This window comes from Passer montanus, unplaced genomic scaffold (genome assembly GCF_014805655.1).
Source record: "Passer montanus isolate IOZ18808 unplaced genomic scaffold, ASM1480565v1 scaffold15, whole genome shotgun sequence".
NCBI classification, from domain to species: domain Eukaryota; kingdom Metazoa; phylum Chordata; class Aves; order Passeriformes; family Passeridae; genus Passer; species Passer montanus.
This window is the reverse complement of record NW_024362051.1, coordinates 12,876,594-12,898,691: the sequence shown is the minus strand read 5'-3', so window position 1 is coordinate 12,898,691 and position 22,098 is coordinate 12,876,594. Positions and strand designations below refer to the sequence as shown.

The window sequence follows — 22,098 nt, the reverse complement described above, 5'->3', positions numbered from 1 at the left end:
ATTTTACAGAGCAGATATAAAATAGTCCATGATATCCAACTATTAATTTAGGCCTTTTCCATATGATTTCTGATGAAACCTTAGTTCAGTATCACTTCTGGTGCTGAAGGCTTTCTGGAATAGGAATGGACTTACTGCAGGGTTTCAACTGTGGCTTTTGGATTGTATAAAGGTCTATTTTCAAAAACAAAGGTTGAGGTTCATTAGGGAAGAAGGCACAGATCAGATTACAGAAGAAAAGAGGTGGAAGAGAACAGCTCTGCTCACCAGGGCTGAAGGGGCCAAGGCTCTCAGGGAAGAAGCAGCTAAGAGAGAGTGTTGGGGGATTTTGAGGGAGAAGAGCAGGTGATCTCAAACATGAGCAAGCTCAGAGCCAGCTGGAGTTATTGAGGCTTTCTTAGGTGTGGATTTTTAATTCCCAAATTTGCAGTGAACGCTGCATACAAGGTACTTCAGATCTGTGTGCAAGCCACTCAGCTACAAACAATTTTTTTTTTTTAGGAGTGAAGAAACCAAGAATTTACTTATAGTGAGGTTTGTCCAGAACAACACAGCCACTGCTGTGGACTTCTCTGGGAAGTGTGTAGAAGTCACTCATTCCTTTTCCTCAATAAAACTCCCTTCTTCAGGCAGCATCCCTGTCGTGCTGTTGTCCCTCTTCCACCAGTTTTTGCAGGTGTGTAGCATGTCTGTGGTGCCACTGTGACAGACGTGGTGACAGCCTGGCCATGTTTGGGTACAGAGGCAGCAGCAGCACTCCTGGCTGGCTGACAGTTGGCATCTGGCTGGACAGGAGCAGTGGGGCTCTGGAGGGGAGCCTGCAGCCCAGGCAGCTGCTGGCACCATCCTGCTCCCCAGCCATCGGTGTGGATGCATAGTTTGCATGCACATGTTGTATGCACACATGGAAACGTTATCCAGAAATACTCTGTGCTGTTTGGGGGCTGGAGTTTTAAATACACATCAGGAAATATCAAAGTTATGATTCACATGGCGCCTGTAACAGGACCCGTTCCTTGTGCTTCATAACAGTTTGCTCCACTGAATAATAAATACTATTAATTTTATGCCTTAATATAGACATGGCTCCATGTTCTCAGTCTGTGTGATGTGTTAAACGCTTTGCCTTTCTCTCATTTCTCGTGGGGTGGGGAGGCAGAGCCAGGAATGTACTCACACGGGGTTTGTAGTGGAAGGGATAAGTACAAAAAGGTTAGTGCAGGAATCAAAACCTTGGCAGAGTTCCCCATCCTTTTGGGATTGCAGATTAGCAGTGTGTCTACAGCAGCAACCTTTGATATATTGATCATGTTATCATATTAGAGCTTTAAAAAACCTGTCTCAGATGTTGTTGGAGCTCTGTGGGAACGTCGCCGTGCTCCTGCAGTTAACGAAGCTTTGTGCATGAATTGTTTGATTCTGTCTGATCCCAGCCTTTAATCTACTTTTCCAAATATAATACACTTGTCAAATGTGGGTGGAAGGACTGCACATTTGCATGGAAGCAGGTAAAAGCCTTCTCTGTGAAAGGAGCAGCTGAAGCACCCCGTGCATAAATTCTGTCATCTGTGCCTGCAGCTCCACGCTGAAAGAGGAGCTCCTGTTCTGCAGCTGAAGAAATGCTGCCTCTGGAGAGAGTATCTGATAGTGCTGGCACACGAGTCTCATGCCAAAAACTCCCCCTGCCCTGGAAATGTGTGTGTATAGGAAGAGTTTAGTAGTGCAGTGTCCTCTTTCCCAGTGTCCTGCAGCAGATGCTGAGAAAGAGCAGGAGGGGCAGGTTAAACACTTCACCAGGCTTTGCTCAGTTGGCTCCTGAGCTTCCTAAGCTGGAGCTTCCTTTGTGTTTAGTATCCCTCGATGGATTTCTTCCTCAGGGCATGTATGATTCCTTTTTGTAACCTAGCAGGTTTTATATCTTATGCAACCTCAGCATCTGTAGTCAGGAATCCTCAGAATTTAGTTGTGTAAAGGAAAACCTTCCCTTGTTTTTGACCTCCCCTTTCCATGTAGTTCCCATACTGAAAGAGACAGTGAGTGGTTGTTCCCCACTCACCTCCTTCAGGCTGCTCATGATTTTATATCCCCCTCTTATGTCCAGCCTCAGTATTCTCTTTTACAGCTTCAAAACTGACTCTGTGGTTTGAAGACTGGGAAAAGCATTGAGGAGCTTTGAAAGTCGGTCCCTGCCAGGCACTTCAGGGCATTCTTGCAGGGTTTTTTAGATATAGGTTAGTGGAATTTTACTGTGCTGTGTTTGGTAAGTATTGTCACGAACCTTCACTGCAAGAGCTGAACTGAAAATGGACTTGAGGGAGCAAGTACTGGAAAAGAAGGTATTTTGATTATATAAGTAGCAGAGAAGGAAGTTTAAAAATTGGAAGGGAGAGGAAGCTGTGGGAGAGAATTTAGTTAAGAGAGTTAGTGGTAGCAGGCTTTCCTAGAAGTGCTTGAGAGCAGAAAGGTCTGGCTGATGCTGTGGAAAGCCTTTATGGGATTATAACAAGCAGCAAGGAATATGGGAAGGATTGAAGAAAAAAGGGTTGTCTGCATCAAACACTCTCCCTGCAACTGCCAGAGATCAGAGATCTCGTGTCTCTGTCACTGATCAGCACTACAAACACTGGATCTCCTCATGTGCTGCCTTGGTTTCTTTTTTTGGGCTCTTATGTAGGTGTGGATGTTCTCACAAGAATTTGCTGCTCTGCTTTAAGCAGAGCTTTCTCCTGGTGCCCCGTGCCAGGGCTCAGCTGGGTCACAGCCCTGGTGACTTCTGTGTCCTGACAGCCAAGGCTTGGGAGCAACTGTGTGCCCATCTGAGGTTTCTCTTCAGGAATTAATATCCATTCTTGCTTCCTGTTTTCCTACTGGTCTTTGGGCGCTTTTTTTCATCTCTCTCTTGCTCCTAGCTGCTGGATTTTTTGGCATCTTTGTTAATCCCTTGCACTTCAGAGTGGGTCAATAAATGAATCCACAGTTGAAATTACTCTGATGAGGAAGGGGAAGCGACGCATTTCTCTTTCCTCAGAGCTGGAAGAATGAGGCACAAGGCTTTAGGTCACTCAAGGCTCTGTCTCAGTACTTGCCCTCAGCGCCTCTTTCCTTCCCTTGCCTCTCACATTCTTTACCAAGGAGTGATAAAATTGTTCCCAGCCTGTTGTTACTTGAGCTTCCCGAAGGAATGGGCAGTCAGGCTGTACAGGTCATGTGGAATAAAGTTGAAGAACATGGCTTTTTTTTTTTTTTAAATGTATTTCTCAACCCTAATTAGTGGCTCTGGCAGAGTGGTCATTTCACAGAGGGCTGTGCTGGGTTGGAGGGGTTGTGCTGGGATGGTGCTCTGGCTGTCAGTTCCTGCTTTGCCCTTCTGTGAGTGATTCATGTGAATTTGGGTATTGTATTTAACACAGGGACACACTGCAGCCCTGTCCCCTTGAGCTGGCACATCCTTGCCTGCTCCAGTCATCCCTGATCCACAGGATTTACAGCTGTGCTTCCTTCCAGCCCCTCCTGGGTGGGTGACTGTCACTGCTGCTTCAATGCCCCTGCTCAGGGCTTGGAATAATTTCCTGGGGAAGAACAAAGAGTAAAATTCCAGCTACTCTGGGCTCCCTCCATGCAATTCCAGGTTGGAATTCCTAGAAATTGTTGTCTGGGTACCTCACAATTCCTTCAGTGGGGATTTTCCCTCTCTGCAGAGTCAGTTTGTCAGCAGATGGAGAAATGAGAGAAGTCAGGCACTGGCTGCACAATTCCAATATTGCCACGTCTCTGCTGTCCAGCTCTGAGGAGCCTTACACAGAGCTTTGGAACCTGACAGAGAGCCCAAATGTCTCCTGATCCCCAAAACACTGTGCTAGGGGACTGTGTCCTTTCAAAGCAAGGAGGTGCTGGTTTCTTTTTGCCTTCGGGAGGTTTGAATAGTGATAAAATTGGGAGCCAAGGCTCCAAAGTGATGTTGTCAAGAAGAGGGAGTGCTGGCAGACCAGCATTGTGTGCTGAAGGTGGAGAGTGCAGGAGCTGTGGGGAGATGGAAATCATGACAGAAAAAGTGGCCCAAAAATAGAAGATATCCCTGTTCCGGGTCATTAATTATTAAGCCAAGGGATGCTCGTATTTTGACTGCAAGAGGCAAGGAAATTAAGATGAGGTTTTTCTAGATAATCTCACTTATGAGCAGAATTAAGACGTGCTTTTGGTAAGTCCCAAGGGGATGCAGTGGTCACTATTTTATGTGAATTTGAGGGCTTTTATTTTTTTTCTCTTGTGTGCAGAATCTTCTAGAGTTTGCTCAGTGGGAAAGACACAAGTTTGATATTTATGCATTCATAAATTAATAGAATTTTTAATGGTTCCTCAGGAGTTTTGGATATTGGCATGGTATTGAAGTCACTGCTCTGGTGGGCTCCTCTGGGTCATGAACTCTAAAAATTGTTAATTCTCAGTTGTGTATGGGGGGCATATCCATAGGGGCAGTGATATGGCTGTGTGAAAACAGTTTTTGTCTTTGTTAGACATACTAAACTAACCTTTTCCTCTCCTTGCTTCTCTTCCAGTCTCTGTCTGCTGCTGTCTCTTCATATTGTTTCTCTTCCTGTCTGAGCTCACCGGATTCATAGCCACTGAAATGTAAGTAAAAGTCATGTTTTCCCCTGTTTGTGTGGATGGGAATCTTTACAGCTTTACTGTTATCTGAGAGAAATATTCCTGTCATTTCACTAGGTCATTTAGTTGCCTAATGGGTTTGGGATTCCTTTAGGTTGAGTCCGAATTCTCAGACAATCATTCAGCTTTTTAATTTGTTAAAATTAATAGGCAAACTTGGTTCTGAACTATTTTTGATAGAGGAAGCTGCTCCAGACTTGCTTGATCCTTTATTAGCTGCATGCTGCATTGCATAATTAACAGCATGGAGAAATGGATTGCATCAAATAAGAATTATTAATTTAATATCAATAATTGCTTTTTTTTATGATGTCAGAGCTGAATCTCTGATTCATGCAGGTAGTTTTATTAATGTGTGAATTTCTTCTTCTTTTGTTGACCCTTACTAGGAAACCTTATTCACAGGTTTTGTACCTGAGGATAAGTTGCCCCAGGTGGTGACAGCTGTGAGAAAGAGGGAAATAATTTCTACTTTTAAAAATTGCTCATTGAACAAGTATGAAGTACTTATTAACAGCGAGTTAATCAGAATTTTATTTTTTCCCCCCTGTTCTCATGTTCTTCCTGCCTCAAAGTAAACTTTTAGTAACTCTTAACACATCTGTCTTTGTTCTGGGCTCTAGGAAACCTTCTCCATCACCCTGCTGATGTGGCAGTGAGCTCAGAGTGTGAGGCACAGTTCCTGGATAGCTGGGAAGAGTGGAACTTCTGTCAGGCTCACATGATGGTCCTGATAGCAACAGATGTCAGTGCTGAGCTAAAAGGCTCTGAAACCTTGCTTAGATTTTGATAACCAAGAGGCTCTTCCATTGTTTTTGTGCATCTCTGTCTTGGATCAGAAGTATAATTTCAGGAATAATGTTAATGTTGACTAATGTTTAACTGAAGGCAGGAGTGTAATCAAGCTCGAGATCATTTTTTGTGCCTGTTGCACGTTTACTTCAGAGATGGTATCTCAGTTTTCTTGCTTGCTCACAGTTTCTTTGACTTCAGTTCCGTGTGTTTGCTTGTGAAATCCGGGGTCACCTTATCAGCCACTTCACAGAGCTGAGTTTCCTTGGGTTTCTTGTTTTAAAAAACAAAAAAGCTAGACAGACTGCTTCAAGTAAAGCACTGCTTTTTCTTGCTCTCCTCTTAGATCTCATTCTCTTGCCTGGTTTTCTTTTTTCTTTCAGTTAATACTTTACAGGAGGAATTAGTAATATTTACCTAGTTTTGACCCAGTTATTGGAGAGCACATCTCTATCTAGTGGCAGTTTTCTCTCTAGAAATTCCTTTTTGAACAGCACAATTGCATAATTCTCTGAGGCCTCTTCTTGCTTTTTTCTAAAGATGATGCATTTTCCACAGAAATATTGGGAAGTGCTGTAAGCACGCTCAGCTGACAGGTTCCTCACTAAAACCTCAGAGAGATGGTGAAGTGCCTTTCCCAGCAGGAGCTGCTTGGGGAGGAGGTGTTTGCAGGCAATAAAGGAGTAAAATTTGAGAGAGGATGTCATACAAGAGTCTGGGACAAATGACTGCAGGAACCTGATTCGTCATGGACTGTCCAACACAAAAGCTCACACAAAAGAGTAGGAAAACCTCCTTCTGATGAGTTACAAGTCACCAGACTCTTGCTGGGAACATTGACCCCCAGCACTTGTGAAAATGCTCTCCCAGAACAGCGGAAATAGTTCAGAAAGTCACTTCAAGTCCTTCCCAGTTCAGCGACTTCGAAAGCAGGAGTAAACTTTTATTTTCCATTTCTTACTCATTGGTTTCTCTTCTGAGAAACCCAGTAGAAGTTGTTGTGAGCCTCTTGTGGTTCCCTTTCAGTCAGGTATTACTGGCAGTGTGTTGTGAGGCAGCAGAGCCTCATCACTGGGAATAAGAATTGGGAGTTCTGCGTGGTCTGGAACTTGTGAGAGCTCTGTGCTGCCATTAAACTGGGTAATAGCAAATAACAGGGGAAATAATGTCTCAGAAAGTTTTCTGAGCCTTGTTTGCCCATGATCCAAACACAGATATGTGAAGATTCCTTATGTGCAAACTGTTCAGTTCTCATCAACTTTTATTGCAAGCTTCAAGGGGTTTTTTTAGCATTAAGAGTCTCCTACAACAGATACCTCACCCAGATTGAAGTTTCCCAATGCCAGGCAGGACCTGAGTGCTTACAGGTCTGCAGTTACATGGGATGAACTTTCCTGCTTTGTCACTGCCAGCTGTGCTGTGAGACTGCATCACTCTTTCTCCTTTTGTGTCATATTTCCCTTAAAGCCCTTGAGAGAGCCAAGCTGGGTGGGGAGAACTGCACAATTTTGATGACAAGGTGAGCACTTGGCCTGGTGTTTTACATCAGAGACGTGGCAGGTTCCCTGCTGAGCACTCCTGCTTCCCTCAGAGCCTGTTCCAGGGAGTTATTTTGTGTGTGGGGTGTGTACAGGGACAGCTCCTTCAGGGCAGTGGTGCCCACAGGATTCCCTGTCTCACTCAGCACCGAGAGCTTCCCTGGGTGGCTGCACCACAAGCAAGAGGTTGGTGTGGTTTGTTAAGCTTGTGCTGCAACATGAGAAAAGAAGAATCTGCTCTGCACCACACTGACCCCAAATCCTCACTGGCTCTGCCCACTGCTGGACTTTCTTCCACGTTCCCAAGAGTGCAGCAGCCTCAGTGCCTGGTCCTACTCGAAATCTCGGTTTGGCCGCTCTTGCCCAACTTCAAAGCTGTTTTTCCTTGACCAGCCCGTTGTGGTAGCATTTACAGTCTCAGCTGCTGAAGGCTTGTCTGGGTGGCAGAGAGCCAAGAAATGACACCCTCATCTCGAGGATCACAGTCATAGCCCTCAACCCAAACATTACCTGTGTGGGGAGGACGGCAGCTGTGTCATAACTCGTGTGGGCATTTCTAATGAGCGCCGGGGCTGTGTCTGTGCTCAGGAGCTGACTCCAGTTAGGAAGTCAAACCAAGACACTGCAGGAAGCTCGTGGAAGAGGTAACACACTCTAAAGGCATGTCCTATTCTGCTGCTGACGGGTTTCCTGGGGAGACCAGCCCTGAGGAGGATAGAAAACTCCCGAGTTGCTCATCTTCCAGATTTATCGTGTGACCCTAACAGTCCTGTGAGCAGCCATGAAGGAAATCCAAGCTTGGCACTTAGGTGGGGCTGCATCCTTCCCAGGAAAAGCACAGTGAAGGGCTGGTGAGGGAAAAGAGCTTTTTTCTTTTCTCAGTCACAACCCATCATTGCCATTAAGGGGAGGGTGAGTTTAACTCTGAAAGTCAAGGATCCTCTTGATTTTCAGTTTTTGTTTAGTCCAGACTGAGAGTGACTGAAGACTTAGTCCAGACTTCAGGTATTGGAACGTTCTCATCCCTGGAGGTGTCCAGAGAACACCTGGATGTGGCACTCAGTGCTCCAGGCTGGGTGAGAATTGGGGATGGGTCACAGGTTGGACTCGATGATCTTGGAGGTCTTTTCCAACCTAAGTGATTACATAGCAAGAACCTTGATGAATCTCCTCAATTCTCCTCACAGAAAAGGTCTGTGCTCCACGTTTGAACCTCTGAAAGATGAACAGCATCAAACACTCTTGTCCCATTGAGCCAATGACTCAAATGGCTGAAGAAATTAAGATGAAGGGTTAAATGTGTCTGGTTTCTCCTGGGCAAGACCAACAGCTGGTTGAGTTGAGAGCAGTCTGAGAGCTAGAAATGGCTTGTTCTGCCTTTAGCAGCCTCCTCATTCCTCTGCTGCTGTGTTGCAAATCAGAAGCATAGAAATCACCCCTCTTTTCTAATTAACTCAGATCAACGCTAGACGTTAATAGCTGGCAAGATGATAATCTCACCGTTTTATCACCCTAATTAGGTCATGAATTATGTCCTGTAAGATCAATAATAGTTTTCCAAGTATTCCATCATTAAGGATTAAAGATGTAATTAACTAATCTAGTCTGCCTTGCATTGGCAGCCAGGGGAAGGGGTAGGAGGGTATGAATGTGGTGCTTGTGGTATGAATGTTTCTGCTCAACACTAATTCATCTGCCACAGCACACTGTAGGAAGCAACAGACTGTTCCTGGCAGTGTTTGCTTTTTTTTTTAATGTAATAACAGACAAAAACCTATCTGAAGTGACAAATTTGCTAATTGGAAAGCTGAGCCCCCCGCAAGGCAATTAATTACTTAAGCAGAATATATGCAGTAAAATTACTGCCTTTTCATGAAAGCATAAACCATGAATCACAGAGTCACAGAATATCCTGAGCTGGAAGGGACCCACTAGGGTGATCAAAGCCCAGTTTCTGGCCTGAAACAGGATAGCCCCAAGAAGGCTGTCAGGAGTGTGGGAGGAAGCAAAACTCCAGGAGTTTCAGGGAGCAGTGCTCCTTGTCCACACTGGATTCATTTGCATGCCCAGGACTGATCCTGCAGAGCAGCAGGATTGTCACCAGACCTGTCTTCAGAGGATTTTTATCCCCCAGCTCTCCAGAGTGTGTGGGGTGTGTTTTGTGGCTCTCAGCCCATGGAAATGGTACCAAGCCAGCAGAGTGTGATCCAGCTGCAGCAGGGATTCCTTCTGCTGCAAACCCTAATCTGGGAGCACAAGCCCAGAGATGCCACAATTCCCATGTCCTGCCACTGAGCTGGGGATGCACCTCCAACCCTGCTGGCTCATCCATTTGAGGCTGCATTGGAGCCAAGCAGCCCAGGAAAAGGAAATTGGAGTTGTAATCCTGCTCCTGCCACGGACTGACCTTGAGACAGAGACTTTGCTGCAGAAGGATGTAATCCCCAGCAGCCCTGAGAGAGGTAGGCAGGTAAGAAGCTTAATTGATGTTTGTGAGGCGAGGTGGGGATTACCTAAGAGGAGGTGGCAGAGGTTTGTGCGGGGTTGCTGTGCCCTGTGTGGGCTTGCAGGAAGAGGAAGGTCGTGTCATGATGTCATTTGCAATTCCTGACTCAAGTCTACATTGACGTCTTTCGAACCCTTCTCCTTCTTCCTGTCTCCTGGAGAGCTGTAATTCCTTCCTTTGTAGGGCAGCGTGTTTGCTGTGCTCCACAGCTGATCTGGGACAAGCACCTTCCCACTGAGGAGCTGATTGGGATGCAGAAGATGACAAATGTCAGAGCGACAGACGCATGACGCAGTGGAGAGTTTGCTGACCTGCTTCTTGTTGGTTCTTCACACAAATGGAAATGAAGATTTGTCCAATGCTCTCTGCTCTGCACCACTGAAAACGTGGTGATGCAGGAATCTCAGCGTTGGAGGGTTGTGTTTCTGGAAGGTGTTTGATTAGAGCTGAAAGGGCAAGTGGAGCCAAGAGGCTTCACCTGAGAAAGGCTTTTGAGAAGCTTTGGGCTTCCTCAAGAAAGAATAATTATTTTCCCTCTTAGGCATGGGGTCCTGGAGATCAGAGGGTGCCTCCTGGGAGTTGGAGGACAAGGTAGAGTACAGCTTTCTGGAGGAAATAGCTGTATTTTCTCTGTGGCTGATGACTGAGGAGGAGGCTGGCTGGCTGTTTGCTGTGAAAAGGGGAGAAAAAAGGCTAAAACCTGAAGCAGGGACGTGGGACAAGTAGGACATAAGACAAGGCAGACTAGAGAGCAGCCACACAGTGTGTGAAGCTCTGGAAGGTGGATGCAGTGCCCACCCTCAGATCCAAAGGCTCTTCAGCTGTTGACGTGCTGAAGTCAGTGGCCAGAGCTGCTGGGTGGAAAGAAGTTACTGTGGACGTTTTGTTTCTGGGGAAACGAAGCTGTTGTGTCATAAATCTGAGACCTAAAGCACAGGGAACAGGTCTGACTTTCTTTGGATAAAACCCTGAAGCCATGGCGTGCCCTCTGGCTGCTGTGGCCCCCTTTCCTTGGCTCTCACGTGCCATTGGCATGATCTGGCCCAAGGGTCCCTCCAGCTTTCTGCCTGGAACGCTGCAAGTTTGTAAGCAGATGGGGTAAGCAGCCCAGCAGCATCACTCAGGAATGTGAAGTATTTCCAAGTGGCTCTTTCTAGAAGTGAAGCAGATTCCTGATGTGTGGATCATGGAGAAACTTCCCTGCTGTTCCTGGGGTCAGTGGTGGGAGGCTCTGTGGGGGTGGCAGCTCCAGCTCTCACCTGTCGTGTTGCGCTCGTTGTACTTTCAGAGCTCTGCACCCTCATCCTCCTTCACTGTGCTGCTTTTATTCAAATATTCCTTAGTAGCAGCCAGGGAAACACCAACTCCTACATGTTTGGAGAAGGTACACCCTGCCTTTGGAGTCACAATATGACCAACATCACTGCCTCCCTCTGCCTGGCCTCAGGTTTTATTTCCCTTGTGACCATCCCTGATTTACTGTTAAAGCACTGTTCCTCCTGGGACACTTTGTATTCCAGCACAGACAGCTATAAATTAGAGTCAACTTCTTTTCTTCCACCAGAGGCCTTACTCCTTCAGGGAGAGTGGCCAGAGGGGGTAAATAGTGTTTCTCCTGACATCCCAGGAGAGTCTGATTAAATGGTAGGAAGGCTGTGTGCAATTTGGCTTGGTGGCCCTGGGGAGGAGGTGGCAAGGGACATGTGGATGCCAACCCTTTGCCACCCCAACCTGGGTGCCAGTGGTTCACTGGAAGGAATAGCCTTGACCCTGGAAATTTGCATTACCTCTGAGATTTCCAGAATTCCAATACTCCAAATATTTGAGGAGAGGAATGGCCAGTTTGTTGAAAACAAAATTTCTTGTAAGGTTTGCCCTACCAAGTGCAGCCTGTGGTGTGTGGTTCCCCATGGTGAGAGGGAATATCAGTGACACACAAAGGATGCACTTTGCAGCTGGATATGTCAGTTTGGGCCCTCAGCAGGAGCTGACCGTGCCATGAGGAGAGTGGCTGGACTGGGAGGGAGAGCAGGATCCAGCTGGGTGGGTGCTCCATGAAAGGTGAGGCTGCAGGTTGAAATGAGGGGAGCAAAGGAAGGATCTGCTGTATGAGCTGCCTGATGTCTGTGCAGTGATAGATTGGGTTGTGAAATTTGCAACATGAGTAGGAGAGGGGCAGGGGGCTACTGGGTGAAGAGGAGGAGGAGGAAGGTGAGCCTTGCCCAAGGGACAGGTTGGAAGCCACTGGTCCAGTGACCGGACTGCGGGACAGGAAACCAGTTTCCTTCAGCTGCTGCTAATGGGCTGTGTGACCTGCACAAGCTGCCCTACTTCTCTGTGCCTCAGTGAGCTCAGCACTTGCCTTCCTATGTCAGAGCTCCCATGGGCTCCCCGTGCAGTTCATCCTCTGATTTCTGCCAGAGAAATCAGAAATTTCTTTCTCACTCGCTCATCACCGAGCGGCTCCTGCGCCTTCGCTGCTGGAGCCTCACGATTTCTGACAGGTTCAGGGTTAGAAATCAGCAAATACAAACACTGACTGTGCTAGGGCTTTTCTCCAGAGAGCTGGGATGTTCTGCTGGACCTGACTGTGCTCTGCCAGCCCTGCTGTGAATGCTCCTTTAGCCAGGAATGCCAAGGTGCCTGTGGCATCTCTGGGCATCTCAGCCAGCTCGGTGCTGGGAGGGAGCCAGGGGTTCTCAAATGGGCTGGAGCTGGGAAATGGATGGGAGCACTGGGGCAGCACTGAGAGGTGCCTTGCTCTGGGGGATTAGTGCCCATCCTGGCCGGAGCTGCTCCCTATTTGGATATATGACTTAATCCAATCTGCCCAATCTGTCAGTAATGAACACGTAGAGGAGAGAATGCATTCCACCCAGGAGGAGAGGGCTCAGCCAAAAAGCTGCTAACTAGGTCACTGATGAGCAATCTTTCCCCTCCCTCTGTGTCATTTTTATTAATCACTTGAAAAATAGGTTGAGTAATGATTGCAAGCAACTTGTCAAGCCAATTAAAAACAGAGAAAGGTAGGGCTGTGAAGCCGAAGACAAATGCTGTGCTGGTTTTAAATGAGTGTCTGTAAACCCCACTGACCTGTGAGTAATAGCCTCCAAAAAACCTGGCAGCATGTGTGTTTCTCAGTGTGAAGGTTTGTTTCTTTTGCATCCACAGGGCAAACAGTTCACCGTGGCCCAGAGATGTATCAGCAGAGCAAAATCACTTTGAATTGTCTTGTAGCTGCCTTAGTGTGCTTTGACTCTTAGCATGTGGAGTCTCCAGTGGGGCTTGTCAAAGAGTTTAGTGCACTTTGAATGTAAAATAAAAATGCTACAGAGCACTTACTCGTTTTATTTTATGTAATTTGCCTGAATCTAAGTTCCCATAGCTTTATAATCTGCCCAGCTGGAAGATAAATTGTCAAATTTTATTTGTTGAAGAGGGAAAAGAGCTTCTAGATAATCTCACCAACCTCTCAGTTCAGTGGGGTGAGTCTCTCCAGAGTGGATTCTCCAGAACCATTCAGCAAATTCAGCACTGGGGTTGTTTTGGTTTATTTTTACGTGTCGGATGGATTGTGTGTGCCAACAATAAATATTTATACTCCTGCATTCCTGTGCCTCTCTATCTGTGTTTTGTCTCCTGTGAGATGCGTGCCAGCACTGTGGGTGCTATGAGACAACATTACTCTTTGGGAGGCTGCTGTAGAGTGTGTGAGATCCTGCTGTCCAGGATGTTTCTTTCCATCTGTTCCTGGCTCAAATCCCCTTCTCCTCAATTTTAGTCACCACTTTTGGTTACCATTCATAGCCTGAAATGTGATATTAAGGAGAAGAATACAAATATGTCGTGCTGCCTTCCTTCTCTTGCTGCTGCTCTGTCAGCTGGGTGGCAGTAACAAAAGGCAATTAGTGACACAAATAAGCTTTCCTGGGGGTAGTTGAGAGCAGCCTTTCTCTAGAACTATTTGTGGCACAAATGGAAAAACACATGCTTCCCTCCTGCCTAAAAGGAGTAGCAGCCAGGGGAGGGCAGGGGTGGATCAATAACCTGCCATCTCTTCAGCATTAAGCTTTTGTTTTGTAGCACCTCTGAAACCTCAGGGTGGAGGAGGCTACAGGAAGCACAGAACACAACAGAAGATTTATTTTTTACTAGTGCAGAACTTGTTTAAAACCCCCTGCCCTTGCCAAGCAAGAAATCAAATTAAGCCATGATTTGCCCCCATTCCCTCCTGGAGAGCTTTCCCTTCTCTCTGTAACTCTGTTGTAGCCATCACACAATCAAACCTCCTCTTTCCAGTCTCCTTTTCCCCCTCCCCATGCAGGTTTTGGGTTTTCCCTGTGGGAAGCAGCCCTGTGCCTGAGCCCACCTGTGTTTTTTCCCTCCAGAGTTAATGAGCTCTACGTGGATGACCCAGACAAAGACAGTGGAGGGAAAATAGAAGTGAACCTGAACATCAGTTTGCCAAACCTGCACTGTGAATGTGAGTACCCCTTCACTCAGCAGCTTTTCTTTGTGCTTTGAGTAATACTTGAAATGGGCCCAGACTGGTACAGTGGCCTTGTTCTGTAACAGGATGGAAATAAGTAGTTGCAGCCTCTGCCAATATCCCATTGCTTTCTGTTCCAGGCCAGGGCACCTGTTTTCTTGGACCATGTGTTAGTGGCTGATCTCCTTCACTGGCTTCTTTATGAATCTCATTTCCTTTTTTTAATTTTTTTTTTAATAGCAACCTTTTTGTGTCTGGGAGCAAGAAGCCTCCCAAGTTCCATTTGGAACTCTGAATGCACCAGCTGGTTGTTGGCCCTTCCCAGGTCACCTGCCTTGTCTGCCTAAAATTTTTCTGTTTGTGTGATTGGGATTGCAGCTGGCAGGACACGGGAGGTGTATTTGTGTCAAATAGGCAGCGTGAAAAGTTTGGTTACAAAGCTTTTCTGGTGTAACAATTTTTCACAAAGGACATTATCACCTCAGTTTAGTCAAATGTCAGGAAAAAAGGTATGGATTTTTTTCAAGTAAAAGCAATACATACTTTTGCTATGCAACCTTCCTGTTAGTTATTTTGTTTTTTGGTCTTTTCCCTCCCACCCCTGCAGTGGTTGGACTGGACATCCAGGATGAAATGGGAAGGCACGAAGTGGGTCACATTGACAACTCGATGAAGATCCCTCTCAATAATGGGGATGGCTGCAGGTTTGAGGGCCATTTCAGCATCAACAAGGTGAGTGGCACTGACAGTGGGTGAGGGTGGGGAAATGCTGGCAGGATCCATTTGTAAAAATGAAAATTTGGAACTCTGTGTCTGTCCTGCCGTGTGTGTGTTTATGACCCTGATCAGACAGAAATTCAAGTCAGTGTGGGGAGAGGAGGCTGCGTGGCCAGACCCACAGGGAATGTGTTAGATCAGGGGTTTTCTCCACTCTTCAAAGCAGGTCATGGAGACAGAATTGCTGATCAGGGAGAGCAGCTCTGTGCAGCAGCCCAGTGTTCAGGGGATGTGTGAAAGCCCTGCAGGTGCCAAAGGGCTTCTGTGTTTACTCCTCACGACTTCTGCACCTCCAAAACCTGACTCAGTGTGGAGAGGTCCTTGGCAGTGGCTGCATCCCAGCTCTCCTTTGTTCTGAGAGCTGCAGAATGACAGGAATGTTCCCTGCTGGAGGGTGCCAGGGCTCCGTGCTGGGATGTTTGGAATACAGCACGTGGCCCCACGCATGCTTGCTGGGGATGCTCTGCTTCTGTCTCAAGGAATGAAAATCCAGGCCTGGAGGAGGCTCCTCTTTGGGATGGGTGTGTTCAAGATTGAATAATCTTGCTATGTAATGCTGGAGATGACTTGCTGGGGTGGGGGAGGCACTGGTGGGACCCGCTGATGTCCTAAGAAGGGCACACCCTTTGTTCACTGCTCTCCATGTACCACAGGCTACACAAAATCCTACTTCCTTCTTTTCCTCCCAGGTCATGTTAAAGCACATCTAAAAATAACAGACAGGACCTCTTGCTGATTCTGTGGCATGGAAAGGATTAGGGATTTAAAAAGAGTAGTTTTTCCTCATCTCCAAGCCACCAGGATCGCTGGCAGCTGGTAGTCTACAAAAACTGGGAAAGGGCTTCTGGAAAGGTAGTTCTTGTCCAGGCAATTCCCAGAGCACAGAGCTGAGGTACCTGGGGGTTTGTCTGCTGGATGTGGTGTGTCCTGCTCACAGAGCAGCTGCAGAAGTGGGTGCAGGATGTGGCAGTGAGGAGGAGCTTCCTCCAGTGCTCATTTGTGTCTCCTTTGGTGGTGGGACAGCTGTCACAGGCAGGGAGCTGGCCCAGGACTTCTGGCTCTGGAAACCCAAATCTCTTGTGTGTGACCTGGCAGTCTGCAGTCCCTTGGCAGGAATTGGACAGGCTGAGCTGGAGTGGGACCTGGCCAGCCCTGGGAACTTGACCAAGGCTTGCACTTGGGTGTTGCTGTCCCAGCTGCCGAGGGAGGACAGGGTGACACTGAGATGATGGCTTGTGCTGCTTGCTGCAGGGCCTGACGCCCTGTTTGCTCAGCTTGTTTGTGACACAGCTGGTGTCCACACCTGAGAGTGTTCCCAGGAGTGCACTGCTGCTCCTCAGGTCATTAAATCAGCTTTCCTGAAAGCACATGGAAGGGCATGTGGCCTCCCATGGCCCTGCTGCTGAGGTGTCTCTGCAGAGAGCATGCTGGGCAGCAGTTGTATAACCATCCTCCCACTCCAGCCCTGGGCTGTGCCACATTGCTCCTCAGGGTTGCTTCATTTCACAACCTTTTCTCAATAGGAAAATGTTCTTGCACCCTCCATGACAGTGATTGAGCTGAATCTGCTGAAGGACTTCAGGGCTAGTGACCTGAAAAGTGTGTGCATGCAGAGTGGTGCCATCAGAGAGACACCAGAGCTCATTTTCCGTCTCGGAACTGAGCCTTTAGGTGAAGGTTGTGTTTTTCAGTTCTTTGTATTTTCCTCCATTAAAAAAATTAAAAGGAAGGGCCCCTGCTAGCTTCTGCCAAGGGGAAGATTTAGTTTAGTTTGTACGGGATGCCCACATGGGTTTGGTGGTGGATTTTCTCTTGATATAAAATTCATTCTTGCACACAATCTCAGAGGCAAAGTTGCTCGTGACTGCTACCAGAAGAGAAATCCATCCCCAGCTTCCTGGGCTGCTCTGCAGCAGAGGGCCCGTTTGCAAATGCCAGCTGTGGGAGTAAGACATTGAGCAAGAGAGACAGGAATTTTATTTTAATAGGGATGAAAGACATAGCCTTAAGTGCTGGGAATCCCTGGAGCTGGCAGTGACCCACTCATCATCCCCAGGTCAGGAACATCAGCAGTGTGGGGATACCAAACTCCGGGGCTGCAGGACCTGAGTGCGGTGGTGTTGCTCAGCTGCAGGAGGGTATCACACATTCTTCCATCTTCCTGGATGGATCCAGCCATTCCCATGTCACCTCACAGAGCCTAGCAATGCCTTGAGGGATAAAATGTGAAATCCTGTCTTCCCTGCTGTGGCTAATTTTAGGTCCCTGGTAACTTCCACGTGTCGACGCACAGCGCGACGGCGCAGCCCCAGAACCCCGACATGACTCACGTCATCCACAAGCTCTCATTTGGGGACAAGCTGCAGGTGAGTCCTGAAAGTTCCCTGGCTGTAGGGGAATGCAGTGAGAGTGGTTTGATATTAGACACTCTGGTTTCATGGAAGGCCTGTGTGTCCCTGCAATGTCAGCTCAAGGCTGGAAGAGCTCACAGCTGCCTCCAGGAGCAGTGTCCAGTCACAGAGCAACTGTGCTGTGTTCTTCTGGAACTCAAAGTGCTTTTGGAAAACTCCGTGGAGAGAGTTAGAAAGGAGGGTTTGTGGCTCAGCAGAATCCTGGTTTTAGCATGAACACAGCAAACAAGCCTTTCTGCCTTTGTGGAGGAGCAGTGATGCACTCCAGGAAGATTGTCTGGCTACTGTGTTCACCACAGCAGCAGTCAAGCTCTTTTTAATTCACTTCACTCTACTTGCATAGCAGACACCTATTAGTCAAATTTGCTCTGTGAAACACAAGTTAGACTTAGCACTGCCAATTCCCTCCTGGGAAGAAGCTGAATGCATGCACTTGCCCAGTGGATAGAATTTCACCAGGTGCTGCCAGTTATGTAATATTACCTGATTTCTCAATAAGGACAGATTACAGCACTTCTCTAGCCTGCTTCCAAGGAGCTGCCCTCACAGGTGGGAGTTCCACATGTGCACACCCAGCTTGAGACTCACCCTAAACATTGCTTACCCATAGTCTCTCTGTAATCTTCTTTCCTCAGCACAGACGTCTCATTAGTCTGCTCCTTGTACACCCACTTCCAAACCCCTTTTTCATGCTAACAAGCCTAAGCGTTGCTTTGTAGTCTTCTGATTCTGCTCCCGGCTTCTTTTAGGAATTATCTTGTGTGGGAACGAGGAAATATTAGCGTATAAATAAGCTTGGCTTAATGTCTGTAAAGCACACTGAGATTATGAAAAATAGGAGGTGAGTGGTAATAGGGAGTTGTGTTCCCTGCGTGGGAAATGGGTGCTCTGAGGAAGCATTCCCATTGTTTTATCATGGAGTGCTGGAGTAGGGCAGCTGGAGTGTGAATCAGCATGAAGGAGGAGCCTGGAGAGACAAGCAGCAAGTGCCTTCAGTTCTTGTGGTGAGAAACCTGTCTGGCAAATGTGGAGCTGGCTCCTGACCGGGGCGAGTTCAGAGGAGTATTTTGTATTTTCAGAGCTGAGCATAACTGCTCGTGGTCTGAGCACTCAGGGAGGGAGCACGTAGGTGCTGCAGGCAAGCAGCAGCTCAGCAGCACAAATGAAAGAAGGATATCTTCACCAAACAGGTGCTGCCACGACTCAGCAAGCAGGGAGAGCCAGCAAGTGTGGGGAGCTTTAAATCTGCCTAGGTGCACCTTTGAATATTTCAGGTTGTCTCCACCTGCTTTGATGTAATAAAAGCTTATATTCCTTACAGAGGGTGAGGAGCTTCTCATTCATTTGTGTCATGTGCTGGGAGTTTGTTCTTTGTGGGCTGGGACTGGCTCTGCCACGGTGATCCACTGAGGGACAGGCTGTGTTCTCCAGAAAAACCAGTCTCTTTGAAGCAGAGATTTAAATATCATCTGGCACTGAATGAGCTTTGAGTCTTCATCAGTGCTTTGTGCACAATAGTGGCAGACTTGCTGTAGATTTTTCATCCTATTTAGATGAGATCAGAATGAAAACCTGCAGCATTAAAACTCATGCAGTGAGTTCCAACATGTCAGGTAACCCAGTAAGGAGAGGGATGAGGAGAGCAGGAGATGATGCCTTTTCACTAGCAGGGATGGACAACTCTCCTGACAAGGTTAAAGCCAGGATTATTTAACACCATAATGTAGAACTCAGTGAAAATTATTATTAAAAATGCAGCATCTCCTATTGCCACATCTCTCTCGTTACTGAGTTACCTGATGGCTGGACATAGGAACTCATTGGTTTGAATTTTGGTCTTGAGGGGAAAATCTACCAAAATTTTGAAGTGGACCTCCAGGTATTCTGTAGGAGACTTCTTAGCTGTATCAAGAATGGAACACAACACTGTAGCCCATTCCAGGGGCTTCTTTTTCTTCTTGTGCCTTTTACAGTGGGTAAAGAATGAGCACAGCCTGCAGATGTAGTTTGGGAATGGTCGTGGTTGTGAGAAATTTCATCAGAGCACAGTGTTGGGAACAGGGAAATGTCCATGAGGATGAGACAGACACATCCACGTGCATTCAGCTCTTGAGAGGGTCTGGGAAGGAGATGGCATTGCCCTGTTGGTGAGGTGAAACTGTCACACCCATGACCAAATCCTCCTTCCAAACTCTTCTTCCCTGTTGTCTGACTTAAGGTCAGGAATTTCTGGGTTGTGGAGTTTTTGTCCTTTCTTTGTACCTTGTGAGCAGCACAACCTCTGACCTGCAGCTGCTGCCGTGGGCTTTTCCCTGCCTGCAGAGTTCACACATGGATGATTGTGTGTGAGATCAGACTCCAGGTCACCGTGTGTGCAGGGCATGGAAATGCTGTTACTCTGGGCAAACAGATACTCACAGCTCTGAAATCAGCTGCAGGAAGAGCTGAAGGGATGCCAGTGTTGGGCTGTGTCCTTCCCACCTCCAGGGCTGAATTGTACAGACCCAGCTGCCCTGGCATGAGCCACCTCTGGAGGAGAAAACTGCTGAGTTCTAACCCCAGTGTGACTCCCATCTGTTTCCCTTTCAGCCTGATAAAATTAATTTCACAGTCAACTCTGCAGAGCTCTTAGGAAATAGCTCACAGTGGAAATTTCACAACTGGCCTCTTCCAACTGCAATTCCTTTAGCTTTGGAGTGGTTTTGGAGTTTCATCTTGTAAGATGTTGTGAAATCAGCTTTTTCACTTGGAGCCAGCCACTGTGATGATGGTCACTGAAAGATATTTGGGGTCATGGTAAAGGCTTTGTTTTTTGGAAGGGTTGAATCAGGCTGATCCCCTGCTTACAGGGTAGGGAAGCAAAGGTCAGGAGTATCAAGTCAGAGCAGAGTTTCTTCATCCTCCTTTTTGCTTTCCAGGTCCATAACGTTCACGGAGCCTTCAATGCCTTGGAGGGAGCAGACAAGCTCAGCTCAAACCGTGGGTATTCCTGGGGACTGCAGCTCTCAGCCACCCTCTGCAGGAGGGAAAGCAGGGCCACTCATGCTGTGTTCAGAACTCTTTCCTCTTTAGCCAAAATGATCCAGACATTGCTGGCTGGCTTTTCCATTTCCTCCAGTGCTACAGAAAAGGCTTAGCCCAGAAGGTTCCTTGCAGTCCTTATGGAGTTTTTTATCCGTGCCTGTTCCTGTAGTGTCCCTTTGCTGCTGTTACTTCCACCAGAACTTTGCCTTGCACTTGTGTTGCAAATTACCTTAAAATTTCTGCTCTGTGGATGGCAAGAGGGACATTTTCGTGGCCCAGCACAAAAAGGAAAATCCAATGCATGCTGCAATTCAGTGTAGAGAGTTGTCTCTCAAATGTTCAGGCTCCTCCAGGACATCAGTCCTGTCCATTTCTTGGAACAAAATTTCTGTGTCTGTTCCTGAAGCTATACAGTTGTGGTTTGGGGATTTTTTACCTCCAGAAGCCAAATGTCATCGTGTTACACTTGGCTAGAGGATCCTCCAGAGATATAATTTAGAATTCTGTTTTAGAACTGTTTTAGCAGACATGAAAAACTGAATGAGGCATTTAAATAATGAAAAAAAAAAATAGTTAAGCAGCTGTAGGACAAGGAGGATGAGAAAGAAATGGAAGTACACAGGTTGTGATACCTCAGGTTTTTTAGTCACAGTGATCTCAGTGGGCTGCAGCCCTAACCTCAGCCAGTTCCTGATTTAACCAGGCTGCTTGTGGTGGTGATAAAAGTGTTACCATTTATAGTTGCAAGCAGTTAGGAGGGTTGTAGTAACCCAAACCTAGGGTGGGTTGTGGTCCTACAGAAGTGGTGGGCGGCTTCTGGTGTCACCCAGGCACCCGCCAGAGTTCTGAACAGAGGGCACAAATGTGCCATGTGAAGCTTTGTCCCTGAGATAAGGAGGAGGGAGTCACCCTTTTTTGTGACTTGCTCTGTGGGCTGGCTCCTTTCTCTCCGTGCTAACGAGTCCTTCCCTTCCTTCCCTGAGCACAGCCCTTGCCTCTCACGATTACATCCTGAAGATCGTGCCCACGGTGTACGAGGACATGAGCGGCAAGCAGCGCTACTCCTACCAGTACACCGTGGCAAACAAGGTAAAGCAGCAGTGCCTCTGCATCCCAGGGGATGCTCAGCCACCCTTCCTCCCCTCCCGCTGCTCTCCGTGCCCTGTGCGTTTGTAGGTGAGCAGTAGCCTCTGCTGGGAGAAGGAGGAACTGAAGCTCCTCGAGTGGGGCTTTTCCTGCTGCTGGGATTTGCCGGGGTTGGGGTTGGGAGGGCTTGGCAAAGCAGGTGGTGGTGGTGCTTCCATTCCTTAGGAAGGTGTTCTTCCTGCCAGTCTGGCTGATGTGGATTTCTGTAAGTTGTGTGGGAGGTGTTGACAGGCTGCAGGAGCTCCTGTTGTGCCTGGCAAGGTGGTTCTGAATGGAAACTGAACACACAAAACATCACTTACACCTGGTTCTTGTAACTAAACAGTCTCAGTTGTGGTGGATGGATGAGACAAATAAATCAGCAGAGTTTTTAGCTTTTTACAAATGTTGATTGCAGGCATTAAGTCACTGAACTGTAGCAGCAAATATGTGCTGAGTATTTCACATCCCTGCATTGTGATAGTGAATTATCACAGAATCCATTAGTTTGGAAAAGATCCAAGATCACCAAATCCTACCAGTGACCAGTTCCCACCTTGTCAGCCAGCCCAGAGCATGAGTGCCACATCCAGCATTTTAATAATTCAATGTATTGAATTTTTTAAGGAAAAAAAAGGACCCTATTTACTTTTTACAGTAGAAGGCATCTTCCAGTTGAAAATTATTTGCCATTCAGGTGCTGAATGAAAGTCCAAAATCTGTAATGTCTAATTACTTCCAGTTTGTCCTAACTGATAATTAAGCACACAT

At 47.2% G+C, this 22,098-nt stretch overlaps 1 protein-coding gene across 1 annotated transcript in view; it reads left to right on the top strand.

The window, feature by feature from the left end:
• The window catches only part of ERGIC1 (endoplasmic reticulum-golgi intermediate compartment 1), a 56,691-nt gene that overhangs the window by 22,825 nt on the left and 11,768 nt on the right, over window positions 1-22,098 (top strand). The window contains exons 3-8 of the mRNA XM_039701193.1: window positions 4,557-4,629; window positions 13,890-13,984; window positions 14,598-14,722; window positions 17,029-17,133; window positions 20,097-20,157; window positions 21,191-21,291. Of these exons, the coding sequence (XP_039557127.1) occupies window positions 4,557-4,629; window positions 13,890-13,984; window positions 14,598-14,722; window positions 17,029-17,133; window positions 20,097-20,157; window positions 21,191-21,291 (560 nt within the window). The remainder of the gene's footprint in view (window positions 1-4,556; window positions 4,630-13,889; window positions 13,985-14,597; window positions 14,723-17,028; window positions 17,134-20,096; window positions 20,158-21,190; window positions 21,292-22,098) is intronic.